At 35.1% G+C, this 24,007-nt stretch overlaps 1 protein-coding gene across 2 annotated transcripts in view; it reads right to left on the bottom strand.

Moving 5' to 3' along the window:
* Window positions 1-24,007, bottom strand: part of LOC144435821 (BAR/IMD domain-containing adapter protein 2-like) — a 42,620-nt gene that overhangs the window by 18,011 nt on the left and 602 nt on the right. For both annotated transcript variants that reach the window (XM_078124455.1, XM_078124456.1), the window contains exons 2-4: window positions 23,945-24,007; window positions 20,556-20,642; window positions 3,237-3,298 (exon numbers count right to left, since the gene is read on the bottom strand). The exon at window positions 23,945-24,007 is cut by the window's right edge and continues 13 nt beyond it. In XM_078124455.1, the coding sequence (XP_077980581.1) occupies window positions 3,237-3,298; window positions 20,556-20,642; window positions 23,945-24,007 (212 nt within the window). The remainder of the gene's footprint in view (window positions 1-3,236; window positions 3,299-20,555; window positions 20,643-23,944) is intronic.

Below are 24,007 nucleotides of genomic sequence, written 5' to 3'. Positions count from 1 at the left end.
CCAATTCCAGTGAATTTGTAGACTGAGAGACGCAAAACAACGTATAATACACACAGCGGTGAACATCGTCCGCCATGTTTGGCCCGAAAGCTGAATACTAATCATAGCGACACACGTACGTACACATACACATACATACTAGTATACACTTCAAAGAACTTCTGTGAACACAAATTTGTTTCATGAATGCGTTGTATTTTTAAACAGTGGAAATGACAATCACCTTTATTGCCTTACGGACATAAACTTGTATTGTTATGCTCGTTCCGGGGCCACGATGCCCAATAACGGAGTACATTATCAGTAATAATGTACAGCGATGACGTCACAAAACTCACTGGAATTGGTAATGCTATAATATAATTAACTGTTACGGTCTGGTCTGCTGACTGAATTCGTCACACCAAACATTGGAAAGCTGTTCATCTTATTAATAACAAGTCATTGAGAATGACATAGTCCCCGCTATAATTGGGTTTTAAGGAATTATCACTACTCTGATCACGCAACAACATTTGTGAACCTAAAACAAACAGACTTAGATATGTTGTGTGTGCTTGTTGGACATGGAATATGCCTCCAACAATAAAGGATTGGTTGGGTATGGGGAATCATATCACAATGAAAATGGAGTCTGAGTTATGGCTTTGGACATGGGAAATTCACAAACAAAATGGCTGCCAGGCAGCCATATTGGATCGTATCACGACGAAAATGGATATGCACATGTATGTAATAGAACGCTGTCCTAATGCCAACTTTGAATGAGATCTGTTTAAGCATGTCTGAGTTATGGCTTTGGACATGGAAAATTCACAAACAAAATGGCTGCCAGGCAGCCATATTGGATCGTATCACGGCGAAAATGGATATGCACATGTATGTCATAGAACACTGTCCTAATACCAACTTTGAATGAGATCTGTTCAAGCATGTCTGAGTTATGGCTTTGGACATGAAAATTGGCAAACAAAATGGCTACCAGGCAGCCATATTGGATCGTATCACAATGAAAATGGATATGCACATGTATGTCATAGAACACTGTCCTAATACCAACTTTGAATGAGATCTGTTCAAGCATGTCTGAGTTATGGCTTTGGACATGAAAATTCACAAACAAAATGGCTGCTAGGTGGCCATATTGGATCGTATCATGACAACAATGAATATGCACATGTATGTCATAGAACACTGTCCTAATACCAACTTTGAATGAGATCTGTTCAAGCATGTCTGAGTTATGGCTTTAGACAGGGAAAATTCGCAAACAAAATGGTTGCTAGGCGGCCATATTGGATCATATCATAAAACAAATTGATGTGCATATGTATGCCATAGCATGTTGCCCCTGTACCAAGTTTGACAAAAATCGGTCCAGGCATCTCCAAGAAACGGCTGCGGACGGACGGACGGACGGACGGACGCATGGACGCACGGACACACGGACAGACGGAACACAATCCATAAGTCCCCGTTCCAGACTTCGTCCGCAGGGACTAATAATAATAATAACAATAATAATCATAATGTTGGTTTTTATATAGCACTTTCCCACTTTGTGCTCAAAGCACTTTTACAATTATTACCCCTGGCACGGATTTATAGTGGCACAACAGCCTTTACTTCCTCAACTCCCTGGGGAGCAAACAATCCATTGCAGCCTCTATCCCCTATTCAATATTTTGTTTCAGAGTCACAAATTCAACTAATAGACAGGCTACACCACAGAAGTCACATTATCAAGATGCATCTACATGTACAATGTACATCATGTATCTGCACCAGCTTTCTAACTATTACATACTCTATATGCCAACATGGTCTCTAACTATTACAAGTGAGTGAAGGTGTAAATCGTAACGATACAGTATAAGAACTATTCTTCCTGTTCAGCATCATAGAACATGACATCATATCTGATTATGGCACAATACATGTACAAATGATTTGATTCATTGATTCATTGATTGGTTTAGGACCAAAGTTTAGTTTTTAAACAGTGAACCCACAAACAAAGCTTAACACGACATCTTCCTTTTTGATAAATGGTCTGTCAAAGAGGTGTCCAACATTCTACAGATCAGAAGGAATTTGGTCCAAATATTTGAGAAACACTTGATGAAAGTGACAAGAGTCTAATATCATTTCACTTTAAATGTCACTGCACAATACACATAATGGAGTGATAACAAGGATATCAGCATACCTTTAGTATGACTCCCTATTGTTTTCATATATAGACAAACAACTTGACATTTTTATTACAGTGTGAATTTTAGCTTATGACATTTTTCTTTGACATTTTACTGTTTATCTAAGTAGTAAAGTAATTACTGTCTTTTTTTTCTGGTTAAAGGTCAACTGATGCATTGATATATAAATGAGTTGAGTTGGGTTTCAACTGTTAAAACTAAAGACTCTCCTTATTGAGAAGGGAGAACCTACATTCTTTTGAAGTGCTACCCTATCGAGAATAACACTTTAAAAGATAGCTAGGTGCTGGGTAATCTAATCTTTCAAAGAGTTAGGATTTGTTATGACTTCACTGCTGCCTGGTTAGAAGACAAGTATTTGAGTTCACAGACTGACATGGACCAACTGTACCCATCACATTTTTTGTATTCAAGCTAGGGAGTCAGGATGAATGCTAGGTTATGGGAATAAATAGGGTTAGGCTCCCTAGCATTGACTTAATTTGTATCATCTGCAATGAGAGGACACTGTTCTGTGTCTTTCCAACACTGCGTCTCCATAATCAGCTAAACTTATGAGCTAAAATATTCATTACATAATCACTATCATTGCATTATAATTTTTTTTTTTTTTCAAGGTATCCAATGGGTGGGGGGTGGAGGGGGGTGTACAACTGGCCAGGTCTGTTAGGAGTGTGTGGCCAAAGCTGACAACCCCAGACCCCATTTTGACCTGAAACCAACACCCCATTTTAGACCATTCAAGTTTTTAGAAGACCCCATTTTAGACCGAAATGCAAATATCTCAAAAAAATACAGTACCCATTTTCGACCAAAATACAAAAAAAAACCATCCCCACCACAAAGGATGGTACCTTCCATATATATACCTAATAGGTGAGAATACAAGCCAAGAGTTTAGGCTATCCCTAATCTTGCTTGACACTATCCAAATAAACTACACACTTAGAGTTTGCTATGGTCCCCATTCTTGGTAGAGAATGTCTAAATTCCATATTACATTTTAACTTCTATACTTACTGCTATTTCTCTTTGTGTCTCTATGTCTCTCAATGTTGCTGAAATTTGAAGCAAGATTTCACCTGTAAGATAGAAGAGAAATAAACCATGGAATAAATAACACATTGCAACAATTCTTTCAGCTTTTGGATCTGGATCTGGATACATACATGTACATGTAATTGGCACTGCCTCCTCAGGACTATTATGTCAATTGCACATACATGTAACATCGTTTCTGGTGGTAACAACATACAGTTTCAAACTATTTGACTTTAAAGTTTATTCTTAGGAATGTCATGACAGTACAACTGTAGCCAAGTATCTAGTCGTGTAGGTATTTTGACTATTGTCTCCCATCACAGATTTCATGATGGACATGCATGTAGATGATGGGAGACAATGAGATATTTTCCCCATAATATTGTTTCTTCATCAGGAAAATATGAGTGATCTAAGGGGCTTTGTCACTATGAGTTGCTAGAAATCTAGTCTGTAAGGTACGCAATGATGGGGCGCCCTCAAACATCGGCCCACCCCTAACAGAGAGAGAGGAGAGGAGGCCGGTGAGGGCGAAACGTCACGACGTATCTTACAGTCTACTAGAAATCCAGCTGAATGAAGAATAATACTAGGGAATAAAGTAATTAATACCAGCATCAGTAATATCAAAGAAAACCAGGGAAAGTAATGGCATATTTTGAACATTTTGAGTCATATTTTCAAACACTGTGGAACCAATGATGTAGACACATCTTGTGAAATAGAACAACCAGTATATAAATTCCATATTTTTTGTTCAACTTGGCTTGTGCACATGGTATAATAGTCAAAATTCTCACATGACTGCAGAATTAGGCTATGACACCTGTTGTAGTATTAGCAAGTATTAGCAAGTAATGAGTATCTTGAATCTTTGACTACAGTTTTGCACCTTGGCAGGTTTTTTCAAAAAGTGTGATTTACACCCTTATACCATGCACTAGCAAAAAATATGAAATATGTACTCTGGTCGTTCTATATCACAGCAATGCACATCAATGTCACAACGACACGAGTCTATGTCACTGGTTCCGTTGTGTTTGAAATGTGAGTCAAAACATTCAAAATTGCCACTACTTTCCACGATTTTTCTTTGATATTACTGGCACTGGTATAATTATGTTATTCTCCAATATTTTTCTTCATTCAGCTGGAAAATACTTGTGACCTAAGGGTTGTCACTACTCGTCTAGCACCTCACAGTGACAAAGGACTCTTACACATGCAGGTCACTCATATTTTCCTTGCCTGAACAAAGAAAAATACTGGGACATAACATCTAATTATATACATCGTTACTTGTATGTAAACATTATTTTAAAAGGTAAAATAATGTAAGGATCTCCACAAAAGCCCAACTGAACTACAATCAGGTTACAAATCAGTTTTAATGTAATACAACTGATTATAAATCAATCACAGGAATACTTGACGGAGTCCTTGAATGACAGTGAATCAATCTATCATAATCTTTAATGTAAAGTTTTAGGTGGACTTTGCACAGCTATAGATTGCTGTTTTCCTGATTATACCTAGTACAGAGACTTTTTTTATGGTTTCACCATCTCATGTGTACATGAATGAACAGTTTTTCTAAAAACTATCTGAAAACGCTAGAATACACATGAATAACTTGTCTACAGTTATAGTCTAAGACTTGTTAATACATCAATGGAAAGGAGAAGGCGAGGTGGATGCTAAATCAAGCAGTGGATGCTAAATCAAGCAAGTACCTGTAGCCATGCTACAAGCAATTAAGAATTCTTTTTAATTTATTACAAAGTTCAAAAGAAATAACTTGGATCTACGCTAGGTGCATACGTACACCCATGCACCAGGGGTACATTGTAATTCGCATTCAAAGCCAAGGATGGCCTCTAGACTATGAGACAATGGCGGAAAAGGATTGCTTCTGAAAACAGACTAAAATCCATGCTGTCCTTAAAAAATATTTTGGCATGTATCTTACTTTTGATATAGTGAAATAAAGCATTTGGCATGAAGGAGAAAAGATTGGGTTTATGTGTAATGACCCTCTACTGATGACTAAACATACTCAATGATTCTAGCCTAGAGACTTGGTTATCTGACTCTATAGTATTGGCTCAACATTTGTCAAGCCATAACATATACAGTCTCTGGGCTATGCATAGGCAAGATGAGCAGTAATTTAGAAAGACAAAATATTGTTTAGAGAAATTTAGTTCATATTTCACAGCCAAGGTAATCTAAAGTAATGCTTTGCATGGCTGTAAACAATGCATGTGATTTGAAAACTGAGAGTTCAACATAAGATTTGTTTTCTTACTGCATGGGCTACAATAGACTTTCCTATGGAGTACATGTTTTGTATGTATGATTGATTGATGTAACATTCCGACATGTACATCCCTCCTTCCTAGTATGATTTTACAGAGGTTGGGTACAGCCGTATTCATAAAATCAATCAACCACAGCCCACACACAAGTTTTAGGAACTGCTGATACGCAACTATACCAGTCAGTATAACAATACATTGAGTACTTTTCACTTCTAGATTCACTGAACCAAGTCACCATAATCCCCATTAAAAACACAGAATGCATCCAATATATTAGAAAAACATCAAACACATGTATAATTATAGCTTATCTTTTATCTAACATCTACAAAGTAAGGATCTGTGTTGCTATGCTGTGTCATTCTGCTTGAGTGCAGCAACAAGGACCATTCTTCTCCTGATGAAAGGCACAATAATGTACCAGGTAATCCATACTAAGTCAGTGATTATATGGGTGTGAATTTCACATGATTTGGCAGTAACTCTATCCACATTACTATTAAGAATTCAATTCAACCTTACATCCTTATTTCACAAAAGATAATAGATTTTTACGCATATACAGAATAGCTCTTGAAATACGATAATTGTAAATCATATTTATTCCAAAATCACGTTTTTGCAATCACACATCTTTTTTATCAGTTTGTATCAAATTCTCACCACAATAAGAGTTCTTTCATGCCACAGCATATCTACAAATGTACAGGCATTGGCTTGGATTAGGCATGTTGCTTTTGTAGCATCTAAGGTATTACCACAGAAAGGTACATCATGTAAAACACCAAATCTGATCTGATTCCTGTAGACAGGTTGAAGCTTAAATGTCAATATGTTATAGAAGTGTCAAATGTTTTAGATTTCCAGAGAACAATCACAACACATATTTTAATCTATCATTGTACAGTCTAGTCTGAGTCACAATACATTGAGAAATTCCTGGGGAGGAGATTTACTAGTGTTTGTTCACTGTACAATATGATAGAAATAAATACATAATACCTCTCAAAATATATACATAATCTTTGGTCAAATACAGAAAATTTAAGAGCAAGTGTTAGCAGTATTAAAAGATTTGTACAAATTAGTTCTCCACATCTGCATCTATAAATAACTGTCCTGAACTGAATTCATTACTTCTAAAATCTTACCTCTAAGACAAAATCCAAAAAATAAGTGTTTTCTCCAACATAACACATCAAGATATACCCCTATAAAATACAGCCCATGTTTATTATAAATTCAACAAACTTACATATTATTCCCAAATATTTGTCTATGTTCAGCTAAGGAAAATAGAGTGACATAAGGGAGCTAATGTCACTATGAGTCACTAGACAAGTAGTGACAACCCTTAGGTCAAGAGTATTTTCCGGCTGAATGAAGAAAAATATTGGAGAATATCATAATTATACCAGGGTCAGTAATATCAAAGAAGCATCAATGAAAGTAATAGTAATTTTGAACAGTTTTGTCTCATATTTGAACACAGCAGAACCAGTGATGTACAATGTACATGTAGATGTGCGTTGTTGTGATGTAGAACGACCAGACTATACATGTATATTCAATATTTTCATTCACCTTGACTCGTGCATGGTATAATCCAATCTGATTAAAATCCGATGTGGTGAAAGCGGCTAGATGTCCTTATTTACCTCTATTCATCGTGTTGTGACGTTTGTTTTGTTCGGAGTGATCGCCGCCTTCCCACATCTGAACCGGTGTAATCTACAATCCCATTGAACGTGGACAACATTGTAAGGATTTTTCAACCAATCAGCAAGTTTCTTTCAAAATCATTTAGATATACAGTTGCCACCACCCACGCATCGGGTCGCTTAAACATAATGCCAAGTTATCATGTTTAGTCTAACAGGCAGGGGGATTCTTGTCATATACACAGTGAAGCCTTTAGTAGGCACCCAGCCAGGCCGTAGTTACTCTTTGTATCATCATGTGCATTTGATCTTGAGGTAGACTTTCGACTTGAAGGAAATGGCACCATGTGTGTACACTGTATGAGCGAGTCAACTACTTACTTTATTATACATGGTTTTTATACATTTTATTTTATTATACAAACGTAATTCCTTGAAGGGGGGGGGGGGGGGGGTAAGATTGTCGTTTTTCGCGTGCGTCAAAATCACTACAGCCTACAGGGATATTTAATTCATACTAAGATGGAATCAAAAGAGGCAATTTTGCTACTCTTGAAAATGACAGTCAGAAACTTTGCCGACATAAACGGAGTGAGATGCATGTTGTTCTAAAATAACCGTATGGCCAAGTAACCCAGCTGGCCAGGGAGTGATGTACAATTAATGAATGACAAAAACAACCACTTGAATGCTGCGAAAACATGATTTTATTATTCACCCACACCTAAACAGAAGTTCCCGAATTCAAGAGACTGTTTTTCTGTTTGTTCGGTCATCACAACTATAAATGATGGTACGTGACGAACGCACATGTCAACCAATTTCGTGCGAGTAGGATCGATACTAGTAAGCTTACAATTCAAGCAAGTCATTACTGATTACACATTAGAGACATTACCTCATTTACTTGTAGGACAACTCTTATATAGCTTTACGTTTTAGGATTACCTAATGCCAAATTCTAGACTAGACGGGTAGCTGTTTAGACACGATGCGATTCATAGCACACAAATATAAATACGGCACTCCACTACGTGTACGTAGGTAACGTCATGTGATCTTGTCTGTCAACGAAAGTTAATGAAGGTACATTAGGTACGTGCACATGATCAGAGCCGATCGTTCAATCGTAGTCGCAACTTTTAAAGGACGTACATTCATGATAATTGATTTGAATGGACGTTGCCAAAATCCACCTACACGAAGGTTCTAAGTTAGGCTATGTTGGGGTATAACGTGAAACTAATACGAATGTAAATCCGGAAATTACCGATGAGATGTCACATGTTTGACGTGACGTGAAGTGACCTCGAAAACTTGGACTAAATTGTCGTAGATAGCGTGGTATTGCGAATGTTTATTTCGGCACTAGCAACAAGTTGATCGTTCGACTGATGTTGATTCAAGTTCGGTCGCCTGAAATAATTATTCAGCAATAGTTTATTAATTCCAAACGGATTTGTAGATGTTTGTAGATGATAGTTGAAACATGCATGTCTAAGGCGTGGTCAACGTGTTCGTCACTGTCGGGGTGCGATGTCACAGTCAAAATCAACTTGTATAAATTACGGAAGCGTGCGAATATAGAGACTCGACATAAACAACATGAAGGCTAAAAAGCATGAGAACTGGTAAATACAATTTCTAGTTGAAACTATGTTTTGCAGAGACAGTTACATGATTGTGTAAATGTTTTACAATTTGAATTGCTATGTTGCTACCCAGTGAAAATGGTTACTTCATCCGATCTAATCTTTGGAATGGCCTTTAATGGGAAGTGGCGTCCTGCTGTTTGCAAAACATACATTTCAATTTCTCCAGTGTTTGAAGCTGCCAACGTAACGCTCGTCCTAATTGGCTATTCAAAAGCGCGAGATTTAAACGGGATTGTAGATTACACCGGTTCAGATGTGGGAAGGCGGCGATCACTCCGAACAAAACAAACGTCACAACACGATGAATAGAGGTAAATAAGGACATCTAGCCGCTTTCACCACATCGGATTTTAATCAGATTGGGTATAATCGTATACAAAAATATGTCATTTCCATTTTTACTATGATAGTTTGTACCTGAATATTGTTCAAAGCTCTTATACACATTTCATTTCACAAAAGGACAGACTTTTAGAGACATAATATAGAACGATATACATGTACATGTACATAAATAACACAGCTGTTGTTTATTATAATATAAATTCAACATATTGATATTCTAAATCATGTCTGTTCCACTATTATCTACATTGTAGTAGAGATTGTACTTGTATAAATTCACCAATAAACTTTAGTATTTACACAGAGATAAACAACTTCCTATTATTATGAAATAAAATTGGAACTAAATTTTATCATTGTTCAGTTCATGTCACTTCTCGACAATATCAACATTTATTGCCTTGTTTTGTGAGGTGCATGCATCAAAACTTAACCATTTAAGTAAGGATACATTTCAAATTGCTTTACTTGTTTTTGAATATACAACATTCTTTACAACTCAATGAAAACCTTACAATTATTACATAGTTTCATGAGTTTATAAAACTGGCAAAATACTAACAGAAAATGTAATTTTTTTTATTCATGATCTGAAGAATTCATCCATTTCAAAAGTTGTATTTATTTGAAGCGTGTAGCACACTTTCACAAACTTATAAATTAAAACCATAAAAATATCAACCACATGTCTTGATACTGCTGAATTTCATAATCTCATGGACTAATGTCACTTGTCTATACTTTTATATAATTACAAATGTAGGTAACACCAGCTTTATCACAGTTTCAACAGAACAGCAAGCAGAGACCGTTGACAGTACCATAATTTACAATGGGGGTATTTGAACTGTTAAGGGCAGCACGCACAGTATCCATTTATAGTAAGTCACGTCAGGTCATCCAGAAATAGTATTTATACATGTGTATATGAATGTTAATATACACTGTCATAGACACTCCTCACTTTATACATGTACAATGTATACCCTTATGGTCTAATATTACAGCTATGTTTATCTGTACATATACACTTGTATGTTGCTACACATGTACTCTTTCTTATTTAACAGGACAATTTTGGCAGCTCGTCGTTTTACAACAAATTTCACCATCTCTGTCTGTAACTGTTATTACATTATTTCATATTATTTAACCTGCGTGACACAAAGCAATGAAAGCAAACTTGATTTAAATTAGATTTTCCAACATGATAGTCCACAGACTTGTCATGGTCTCAGTACATTCATCTGTTTGAATGGTTGGCTTGAGTTAGAGAGACCACAACAAGACTTGGATCTACCAACATGACTGATTCTAAAGGTGTGTACTTTCCAGTACTATGATGATGTTTGACACTGAAGAGAGATTAGAAATGTGAAAATACTACATCAGATATTGGAAGTGCACTTTTAAACTGCATTTTGACTAGTATGTACGTTGAGTAGAAACACTGCCTATGTCATATAATGAGGATATCAAAACACCTAATGGACTTTAATAGTTTGTCATATTTGACTCTAAACTGTTACTATATTTTGGACACAATGTATTTCTTAACGATGTCTAACACTACAATATGTAGTATAAATGCAAATAAACTGTTGTTTTTCACAGCCTAGGACATGTCCATTTCAAGACATTTCAGGGTATCAGGCACCAAGGTCAGATTTGCTAAGTTTTGAGACCACTGTAACAATGATGGAAATCTGGTAAATGAATGTGTAATGTCCTCTACATTGAAGCATAACCTGGGAAAGTGGGAAAATTTTCCAACAAAAACATCCAATTTCATGTACATGTATGCCTTTTCTTGATAGGATTAAGGAATAGTGTGAAAGGTCCAGTCTTTGGTCCCCTTTATACAACATGTACGTAACCACTCCACTACAGTTTGAGCTTATTACAGTGCACTGTACATGTATATACATGTACGGAAACAACGCCTGTATCTTTCAGGCTAAGGAAGGGGCTGTTAAAAAAGTCATCTTTATAAAACGACTCAACTGTATACATGTACTCAGTCAAGTATTGTTACTTTATGATATCATGAAGTATGAACTGTGTACATGTACATGTATGTATGATAAAATCACATGTGTACTGTATGATAACACTTCTGTGTACATGACTATTATGCAAATTATTCAAACTGCTGATAAACTACAATTTCATTATTCCACATCAAATATGTTGCACTTATTGAAATAATAAAGTATAGTACATGTAATTATCTATGTAAAGATATGCAAATTTCTGAATAACAATGATATTAACTAATTTTGAGCAAATATGAAATTATTTCAGTCTATCATTCTATTCTAAACTGGTACAGTGTGCATCACCAGGGTGTGACCAATACTGGTATGATCATATTTACTAATACTATTACATGCCTACATATATGTACCACGACCAGACGCAGTGCAATACCAAACACATCCCTTACTGAATACAATGTACCTGTATGTAAATGATATCTAAATACATGTGTAAGTGTGTATTTACTCCTTGTACAAGAAATTGCGTGATCACACAATATTATCATTTTACAGAAGTTGAGTGTTTCAGATAACATAGTTATGTTACAGTAATATTAACAGAACCATTATTTCATTTGATTTAAATCAAAATAAAATTCACGAACAGCCTACAAAAAAATAATAACAACTTAGCATCACAACATTAGTGAGAATAGCGCAATTACAGTCCCAAAATAAACAGCAATAATTTGGGAAAAAGTATGAAAAAAAATTGCAATTTTTGTCTTCGGAAAGACAGTACTTCAATTTGGAATTTAAAACAGTAGGAGTGTCATAAACACCATGGTAAAGCCACTATGCTACAATGTATACATCATAAAATCAATATTCTCAAACAGTGTTTTTTCAATCTGTGATGGTAATGCCCTTAGGCTTTTTACACTTCAAATCAATGAATCACTTATGCAGTTGTGTGATAATTTATCGAGAAATAACAAAAACATGTGACAAAGTTCAAATGTGATAAAATTAAGAGTAAATTATTGTCAGAACGTGACAGATCATATAAATAACATTTTCCAGAAAGCTTGATTTAAATAAACAAGTAAAAATACTATTATTAATCATAATCAATACGTCATGAGCAATGTATAAATATATTAATTGTCGGAATCAATGATAATTTACTTCTGACTGTAACATTGCAGACTATTTCATGTCTACATGTACATCGACATGTAGGTCTCACCATATACAAGTAATCTTATGGTTTACAATCCCAGACACAAAGGATAAATCTGATAAAATTTACAATTCTTCTCAGTGTGTTTGCTAAGACTAAGAGCGATAAGTAGGTAAAATCTACCCGGGGTTCCCATGTCATTTTACCTGGGTTCCCAAACAAAATTATACCATAGACTCTATGGGAAAACACTGCCATTTTTTACCCCTTCTCCCTTTCTGTTACCTGATAACGGAGTCCCTCGACCTTAGCAAAAACACTGTTTCTGTATCATGTTTACATCGACATTTGGAAGGTACATGTACATGTAAACCTCAGTACCAAATGCCTGGGGAGATAATATAGATGTTACAATGTAACCATCAATTACCAGAACACTGCAAATTGCACACATGCATGCAGAAGTATATCAAATTCTGTCAATAATTCATAAAATGTCAAATATTGCAAATGTTTTAGTACCCTACACGTATACACTTATCCAACATAACACTGACCAAGGTGTGTTACATGTACCAAATAAGGTGCCATATGTTTTATATGTTTTCTTACAATTCACACACTGACTGGTGCAAAATGTTAACACATCTTGTGTTTGTATTCTTGTGTATCTCATTCAGATATAAATGAATACAGTCTGACATCCAGACCTGTCAAATTTGTCAAACCTTTATATTCAATTTGTTTCACTGTATTAATCACAATTTTCCATATCTCTATCTGTGCACTTGTGAAATATAAGTTATAAATATTGAACCCTATAAAGAAACATTTATCCCTAGCTATATATATATATGCATCTATCACTATGGCAACAACAGGACAATGAATATCTGTAAGCCATGACACAGAGTCAAGATAGCCTGTTGTCATGGATATTGGGCAAGGAATGTTTAATGTTCCTTGCAGGGTTCAATATTCATTATTTATCATTATTCCATATATGTTGCAAGTACATGAATGTTGAAAATTAGGACTTAACTTATATTCTGAAATTAACTGAAATTTAATTGCCTAAAACCATGTCCATTTCAAAACAATTCATGCCTTATCACAGGATAAATTTAAGGCTGTAGTACTCCTAGGGAAACCATTTATCATGATTCTAGTTGTAGTCAGACCTCATTCTTCAACAAAAGTACATGTATACCATGCAACTACATTATTTACACATGCCTTTGCTATATGGCGTGACAATGTTGGATGATGGTGAAAATTCACTGAACGGAAGTAACAGTAATTCAATCTCCACATTTCAAATAATGATCACTCATACCATGAGATGAGGAAGTCATCCGATAAACAGATGACTTCTTTATTCACGAAAAAAACCATATAGCATGAAGGAAGAGGATGTGTCAAAGGGGGAACTGAAATCCTAGAGCTCTGGGTGTGGCTCTGATATACGGCCATAATAAACACTATGTTGTTGGCCAGTAGATGAAAATAGAAACACTGTGTTGACATTTACGTGTATTTAGTAATGTACAATCTCTGGTATTACAATGGGATAAACACTCACAACCCTTTAAAGGAAAGGTTACGACCTCAGACTGCAATATTGGAGTGAACCTGCCTGGCCTACTCTGATTCAATACAGTGACAATAGATATACCTTCATGAATGGTTACAAAAGATGTATTGTGTGGGTTAAATTATATAATTATCAAGGTAGCACGGCAATGATTTTTGTAAATCATTGAAATGAAAGAATGCTTTTCAGAATCTTAATTAGAAAATTCTGTAATATTGAAGCTGTGCCAGCTCTATGACTTTGCTGCCGTTGCCGTATAAATACAATACACACATAACATACATCACTACACTATTGATTTCCCTTTTCTATTTCACCATAGCATCTATCATGAATATGCATGCGGAGAATATCATTTTCAAAATAACTATTTACATGCATACTTCACAATAAATCTGCAGTGTGTGCGTGTGTGTGTGTGTGTGTGTGTGTGTGTGTGTGTGTGTGTGTGTGACACTTACTGTAGTTCTGGCTATGTACAATGTATATAGCAAATACAGATGGAGGTAACAAACAAGTATACCTCATGAAAGTACAGAGCAGAGTTAAAGGAAAATCATTAGACAGACAGAAAGACAGAGACAGACTCAGATTAAGAAACACAGGGAGGGTCAGACAGACAGACAGACAGACAGACAGACAGACAGACAGACAGACAGACAGACAGACAGACAGACAGACAGACAGACAGACAGACAGACAGACAGACAGACAGACACACACACACACACACACACACACACACACACATCTAGCCAGAAAAAAGGGGAGTAAGAATTGCAAAGGAGATTGCTTTGCTTCTATAATTTCCTCAATATTAGCATGGTACTCATGTTTTTCTGAAACCTCAAGTATCTAATGAAATTGATATGAGCCCTGGCTGTCTCAATATTTACATGCATGAAGCATTGTTCTGCATAAACAGACTGGGTAAATACTTTCCAAGGTACAATATTTACCTTTCAAAACACTCTAGTGGTACCCATATATCATCAATAAAAGGCATACAGCTTATATGTAGCATTACAGTCATGCATGACTAATGAAGCACGACAAACTAAATTCTTCATGAATTCTGATTCATATAACAAAATTGTTCATTTTCTAATGTACCATTAAGACAGATATGTAGCATATCGTCAATGCGGCACTTTGTTACCATGACAAAGTTTGCCTGGTATTTGCAGAAATAGATTGCTTATATTCCATTCCAGGTAATGGACATTGCATAGAGACATATTGCATACCCACACACATGTAGATTTGTATCAATGAACCTCTTGGAAAAGTAGTGCATGACTGAACCCTATTTGCAATTAAGTAGATTGGTAAACATGCAAGTCAGTAAGGTAAAATAAAATGCACTCTAAACAAATGCCGACTGGATGGATGTTGATTTCTAGTCATCGATCACAATCCTACAGCGTGTACAGTGTTAGTCTGGATGCTTCTGTCATGTGTAACTAAACCATGAGTGGTCTCAGATGTAGATCGCAATGATACCGTATAGGGAACTAGACTAGTACAGCTACAGTGTACATTTCTTGTTACTGATCAGTCTGAATATTATTAGTTATAATTACTTTCCATGACAACCTTCTAATTCTATTTATAATTTTTATATCATGATACAAATGAAATTTACAAAATTTGCTAAAACAACATGAAAATAATTTGCAACATCTATACACAGTACTGTGCTTGTACTGGTGTAGTCTGGGTGCCAACGTGGTTTCTATTAAAAGATCTGAGGTATAGCATGACATGTAGACTACATGTAGTAACAGTCATACATGTACCTCAGGGGGGTGTTTATATTAAAGTACATGTAGGTATAATGTAAAATCTACCTATTATCAGTTTCCTAGCTATTTGACCCATAAAAGTTATATATATATATATATATATATATATATATATATATATATATATATATATATATATATATATATATATATATATATATATATATATATATATAATACTGACATGTACAAGGTATTTCCAGATTCAACCCCCCACCACCACCACCACCACCACCACCACCACCACCACCACCACCACCACCACCACCACCACCACCACCACACACACACACTTCTTTTACCAGGTATCAAGCCTTAGTACACCATAGTTTACCTCATTGTTTACAAGCAGAGGTGAATGGATCTGATTCTAGTTTGGCTATCACTACCCAACAAGACATGTATTCACTAGTATCAGTGACAGACTGCACTTTCTATATGGTTATACAGTCAGTTCTCTGGACTAGCTTATCACTGATAATGACATAATGCATGCATAGTCATGTCTACACATTCATACAAGTCAAATTGTCCTTTGCATGTACACTATCCAGTTATGGAAAAAATCAAAAGTCTCCTGATAACATATCAAGGTGTCTAGACAGTATCCTCCTTGTCAATAATAATGTAGAAATTTATATTTCTGGTAACATTTTATTGTGATAATTCTAGTTTGAGAAATTTGTACGATATACGTATTATGTACACACAATACTGTATTTACATCCAAAGTAACTGGTAGTGGCAGGTAAACTGCTGTCAAGTTTAAGCATATCTTTCTATTATTTTTTTTGTCGTAGGACAATTATCCTCATTATTCTCATTGCATATGTTAATTAACACATATGTTAATACTCACAGCAAATATATGACTCATAAGGTTTATACCACATACGCTATATTGTTCTGAAAATAATTTTCTATGGTCTACATTTTAAAGATAAAATCTAGTATGTCTCCATTTGTGAGTATAAATATGAAATGAAATTATCTCTAACAGAAATATTTTAGTATTTCCTTATCACAATCTGAGGCATTATTGACAACTTAGGAACAAGCAAAACAATTTTTCTGTCATCTGTATTTTCAGCGCAGGACAGTTGTCCTTGAGATGTAGCCCAATAATTCTTTTAATAGACAGACTAGATAAGATAGGCTGAGGTCAGATTTAAACGTCTGTAGTTTTAAAATCACAACATTATGTTTAATACAAATGTAGGTTTTTTGACATTTTCAGACACTGATATTGGAAAGTTATGCATATAATATTAATAACTCATTCACTGACTTACAAAAAAATTTCAGTACACTTTCTGAACAGAAATGTTCACTGTTAATAAAATAACACCACACTCTTTTTGGGGCATTATCACTGCTAAGGGGAACTACAAGTTTCTATAGAACATAACAACTGCACAGTACCACTGCTGTAATAAAACACTTACTTACATGATGATGTACTACATGTACTTACATTTATTAATTCTGAAAATTCTCTGACTTGACACCTTTGGTTTTTAAATCTAATCTGGCCCTTTCTTGTCATTTATGGAAGTTGCCCTCAGGTGCTAAGTGATACCCCTTCAACTTTCCTTCAACCACTGCTATAGCTTGAGGTGAGGGATTTTTTCATTTTTCTAATAAATCTATACCAGCTTTCAACATTTCACTTTGGTAGACAGCCATACTGGTTTTAGTTGTTATATATCATATGTACATGTACTTCAATGGCAACCAAGGAGGTATTTATTTATAGTGCAGGTAGTGGACTTTGCCATTCTTCTCTTGTACTTAGTCAAGTAGGACTCTTTCTAGACAGGTTTCTCAAGGAGTCGTGGATTATTCTCGCTGCGTGCACACAATGGTTGGTGAAAACAGAATGTGACATTGGCAATTCAAAGTGTCACTTTCTGTGTAATCAGTACCCTTCAATACACCTGTCTACTACTTAGATACACCCACATTGCATGTAAACAGTAAAATATACGTGCTGTTGTGAACCATCAGGCATTTTCTTAGTCTAATCAAACAATCTACATTGTATCTGCAGGTATTACCACAATGGTACACAGATGTATGTACATGTACATTTGTACATGTACATGTATGACAATAATCAAATTTTGGAAAAATTATCTTTCCTGAAGAAGGTGGGATCTTGTGTGTGTGTGGGGGGGGGGGGGGGTTAATTGGGAGATATAAAATATTCATTTATTTATTCATTTATTCATTTATTTAGCAGTGTACACAAGGAGTGACATTGGCAAAAGAACTGAACAAATGTATTACTCACAATGCTTTGAAAATATCTATCTACAATATTCTTTTATTTCATTTTCCTGCCTCCCAACTACCCCCCCCCCCCCACACACACACACACACACACATACCATTTTATTGGGTTGAAAAGGCCATAATATTGAGAGTGAACTGATGTACAAATACACATGTACAGTTTGAGAATTTGGGAGACATGGATTCATTTTTTAGTTTACAATGTTACCTTGTATAAATTAATGATACCCCCAAAAAAACAGTAGTGTATATACATGTAGTCTCTGGCATGTTTTGGCAATTTTTCACATTTTACAAATGTCAAGGATAAACATTTGGCAGAACATAATAATTATTATCATATATTTTGTAATACACAGGACATTTGTATAGCGGAATCAGCATGTATGGCCATCTGATACTCTGTTTTCTGGTCCAAGCTTACAACCAAGTCATACCATGTCCCTACAAAGATGTATCAACTTCATGTACTAGTATGTTATATAAAAATATGACATCACTTCATCTCTGGTGAATGTGTAAGAGTGTGTGGTTACAACCATTCATGGAGAAATACACATGTAACTGAGAGCCATGTACATACAGCCTATCCCTTCCAAAGTCCATACATTGCGTATCAGTTTTATGGAATTCAATTACTCCATCAAATTATTTACCTATACTTTTAGTGGGTTGAAATGGTCAAAATATTGACAATGAATTACTCACTGTATAAATACAGGTTTGAAAAAAAAATAGCATAATCCTAACAAGTGAAAGTAATATATCAAAATACTTCAGATTTATCCCAAAGCTATATACAATGTATAATAACCTAGAGGAGTATAAGCTAAATTCCATATGCGTGTGCATGTCTACTTCTTTCACACATGTCAAACTCAAATCAGCACATTCAGGCCATAAAAATACCAAACTTGTTAAGGTCTGCCAAGCAATGGTTTGATAATATGGGCCAGCCTAGGAAGTTAACTCTTTGAGCAAGATGTTTTTTGTATCAACTTGCTTCTGAATTTTAAATTTTGGGAACAAAATGCTCCTAAATTTTAAAACTTTCGGAGCAAAGTAAAATAATGTATATCAAACTTTTAATTCTTTATCAACATTTATTGTGACAAATGCCATGTTTATCTGTTGAATAAAAATAATCATCAATTTTGTTGAATGACAATGTTCATATTAAAGCAAATAAAAAGATTCCCCATCACGAAAATAGTTACTATGCAAGTGGGCTTCAAAATTTGTCTGTCAAATGCAACTAAATTTGAAATTTCACCTTTCAAATGCCAGTAAATTTAAATTGTCACCTGCTGAATGCAGGTACACAGAAATTCACCTGCACCAGTTTATTTATAACCTGCAAATGCCAGTAATAACAGACAACTTCCTAGGCTGTAATAATGGGATATTCATTACTAGGAGATTTTAAAATACAACTGTACACATGCATGTAACCTCAAATTATATTTGTGTCAGTTGATGTCATCCATCTTCCAGGAAATAGCATGGATTTTAATCTAACAGGGTTGGTACATACATTTCAGAAAAAAATAATGAAAAATAGAATCAAAATATCTAGCCTTGAAAGGAAGGCTATAAATTTCTATATTCTCTCAAACTACCTTTTCAATATGTTTCTATACATCATTGTTTTCAGCCGTTCATATGCTTCTAATGCGAAAAGTGATATTCCATGACTGAGGAAAGTTAATAGACACTGTTGCCTATTTGTGCTAGTGTAAGTGGTAGATCTAGCCAAAAACCACATGCATGCACAACCACCACTTTCTGAAACGAAATGCTACATTTGCTATGCTTTGCCTGGCTACATTGTATGTACGTCATGTATGTAAAATCATGTAAATTTTGGTCCCCGTACTTCGAGTCCATGTATCATTTAGATTTATAAATTTACCAGTGTTGTTGGGGAAAGTTGAAAATGGGGCGAGTTGAAATTGGGGCGAGTTGAAAATGGGGCAAATTGAAAATGGAGCGAGTTGAAATGGGACGAGTTGAAATTGGGACGAAGTGAATCGCAAGTGTTTTCGGCCCTTCATATGCTTGAGTAATATTTTCTGGATGACACACCAAACAAGTTACAACAGAACTTCAACTTTCAATATATTTAGTTTTATCATGAAAGAGTCCACATTCCATACATGGTACATACATGTATAAAAGTTATTTTGCATTTTCTACAATAACAGCACAACATGTATTCCACTGCCAGGCTATTCCTATCAGACAAAAGTAGGAGTAAAGCCCTTATCAACACATGGTGTGTTAGTAAACCTCATTACACTTTTAGGTGACAGTAAATGATGGGAATCCTTTGGCACTATGGTGATGACACTGGCACCCAGAACGATGACATTAATATGATAGCGTGACCTCTCATTGTCCAGTCTGTTTCCTAGTTATACTTCCAATCTATGCTATGAAAATGCATATACCGAAACTTACCTAATTGTCTGGAAGCTTTGGTTTCACTGGCAAGTTCTCCTAGCTTTACAATGGATTCAAAGTACGCTTTGGCAGCATACGACACAGCTAGAAGTACAAACAATAACATTTTTGGCATTAGCTTCTAAACATGTGAGTCAGATCTGCTGAAAAACAAGATATTAATATATACATGTTGTATTTGCTTATATCTCAATTCTAATTGGAAAGGAAGCCTTCATCCTCAATATTTCATGTCGCCATATCTACAAAAAATATTACACAAACCAAATAATATATATTATATATCGATATTCCAATGATTCCTGGATATGAAAAATATGAATTGTTATGATATATAACATTTTTTAGATGGTCCACAGATTAATCAACTCAAGAATGAAATCTAATATTTAATAATTTGAATGACACATTCCTGTATTATACAATTCATGTACAGTATTACATTCCATAATTATCGTATGTATACATGCACGTACATGTCACAGAAACATTTACTCAATACATGTTTGTAGTTGAACTGCTATCCATAGTTGAACTGCTATCAATAGTTTAAATGCTGTCAACAATTCAACCACTACCAAGAGTTGAACTGCTATCAAGAGAAGTTGAACTGCTAACAAGTCAACTGCTATTAACAATTTAACTGCTACCTAATGTTGAACTGCTATCAATAATAGTTGACAATAGTTGAATCACTACAATAGCTCAATAGCTGAACTGCTTCAAACAGTTCAACTGCAATCAAAAATTCAACTGCTACCAATATTTGAACTGCTTCAAACAGTTGAACTGCTACCAATAGTTCAACAGCTACAAAAAGTTCAACTGCTAGTATCAGATTTTTTTTACATGTGTACATAAAGTGAGGACAGAATTCTGGGATAATTGACTGACATCTAATCTGAGATTTCACTAGGGAATTAATTATTTCGCTATTACTTCCATAGTCAACTTAAGTATTTTAATATGGTACGCTGCGTGATATTCTATCATCTCCCCTTCCTAAGTAGGTAATTTGGATTAATTCTGCCTCTACTTAACAATGTAATTTTACTGACAAAATAAAAATCATTCAGATGACTTTTTTTTTCTTACTCTTGTGGGTATATTAACATTTCTCTCCACTAGCAAATTTTAATGACATTTTTCCATAGTGGATGATACATTTTTTTATTGCACAATTAAATACATACATTTTTTAATATTCCATTTTGCTATATGCGCATTAATCTTAAATTCATGTACTATTTTCATGTTCATATTTTCCGCAGCTGATGGCTTTGAAATTTGTGAATGAGGCCTATAGGCTGTAGGCTTGTATACGTAATATCTTCTGTAGTAGGAAACTGAACATAGCAGACTGATTATTTTCTATTAATGACATTGTGAAATTACAGGCCTATCATAAAATACATTGCTCCTGCCACATTTATCAAGAATTTATATGTCGACGAACTACATGAATAAATTCTGATAAATGTGGCAGGAGCGATGTATTTTGTGTAACACCTGTAATTTACGAACTTCCTATACACAGTTCTCTCCCTTTCTCTCTTTAAATTACTGTAGTTTTATGTATAAGTCAAGATAGGTGTTCACAATGACAAACTCAAATAAATACGATTATGAGAATGTATGTAATACTTTTAAGCATCGGACATACATGTACTACATAGGCAATATAGCTTTATAGGTAATCTCTCACTTCATGTGTAGCCTTCTTCAGGTCAAGTTCATGTCAAAGAAAATGGCTGCCGCAGGATTAGGGAATCTAGTGCAGATAATCTGTGGCATCAAATCTCAAGATGGAAAGAGATGATTTGATACCAAGTAGAACAAACCACATAAATGACTGGGCACCCTGATAACACTTACAATTTTTCTAATTCATGAAAAATAAATAATTTGTAAAATTTAACCATTTTCTCTTGATTTTGAATTTTTAAAAATATCAAAATGTTCAATTTATCCACAGAATGTCACCAAGTCTCAAAGATTTTACATTTTTAATAGTGGTTAGAGAAGTTTACATTTTTAAATGTGCTAGTCTGGAAATCCATGCTGTCTTGTCCTATCGTACACTGTACACAATATAATACACAAACAGAACAGAACAGTATGGATTCCAGAGCTACTAGCTCGACTGGTACCTACAAAATGTATACTACCCTGCCCAGTATAAATGTAGTGTATACAGTAGAGCAAAACAGCATGCATGCTCATGCTAGCAGCTACCCTGTAACACAAGCCATAGCTGCAATAATTGTAGCTTTGTTTTTATTTACAATACTTCTTTACTCTTTTTTTTATATTTTAGTTTGTGTGACTCAACATTTTTTTGTTTTACTTTTTATTTCTTACAGGGCTTTGCAAACTAGAGTTTGCTAGCCGAGGACCAAGAGCAATGTAGCAAAACTGCTACAGTAGTGCATCTACACAAGCCACTGCACACAGACTCTGAGTAGCACAAAAAGAATATGGCTTCCAGGCTGACATGCAGATCTCCCTTTCGTATTGTTTTTCTTCTTTTCTCCAATCTGCTTTTATTGAGGTGTATTTCAGTATGAATTCTATATAAATGCATCATCATATTGGGCCCATTATAATGTTTTTTATCAGTGTCAAATTTTGGTCTGCTGCTTTTCAATGTACCATTAAAAATAGGTAGTCATATTTGATTGACCCCGAGATATCTGTTTCGGGTTGATCTTTGAGCTATCTGTTAAACCTTTTTTTATCTAGATCTTGAATGACCCAAATCAAAGTGAATATTTAATCATGGGTCATGTATATTTTTAAAAAAATTTGGATTTCTACCAAATTAACTGATAATGGCCAAGTTATTTTGAGTTTTGTTTACTCATATCGTGTGATCAGTATTAGTAAGGGGAAACTCATCTAGGTGTTGGTGAGTGGCACCTATATACACTGTTTAAAATCTAAAGTGAAGTTAAAACTTGGTGTGAATCATTGGATCTCAACCCTCAAAAACTTGTGTTCATGCTTACCATTTTTGTACATTGTACACTCAGACAAAGGAAACTTGCTGGACATGACGTACGACAAAACAAAATATTGATAGCCATTGATTGAAAATGTTCGTTCTCACCCTGTACGACGTACAGTACAATGTATTTGTAAGCTGATGACCTCGATAAGAAATTGCAAGGCGGTGAACTAAATCTTTGTGTACATGTATTGTTAAAACTGACAATAACACCTGCTCTACGGTTAACATCATTCTATGCGGCATTCCTTCAAATTCTGTAGCGGAAATGCGTGTAAATCGACACCGTCCTGCTGCACTTCCTCATATAGTCGCCTGTTCGAGGTCGTCTGCCGAACGTATGACCCTTTTTCAGTAGAACTACTAGAACTTCACTTACCGACTAGAGCCTTTTCGTACGCTCTTCCCATCGCCACCATGTGTCGTATACCGGGGTGTAGAC

Source organism: Glandiceps talaboti, chromosome 5 (assembly GCF_964340395.1).
Source record: "Glandiceps talaboti chromosome 5, keGlaTala1.1, whole genome shotgun sequence".
Lineage (NCBI taxonomy): Eukaryota > Metazoa > Hemichordata > Enteropneusta > Spengelidae > Glandiceps > Glandiceps talaboti.
This window is presented reverse-complemented; position numbering and strand designations above follow the sequence as displayed.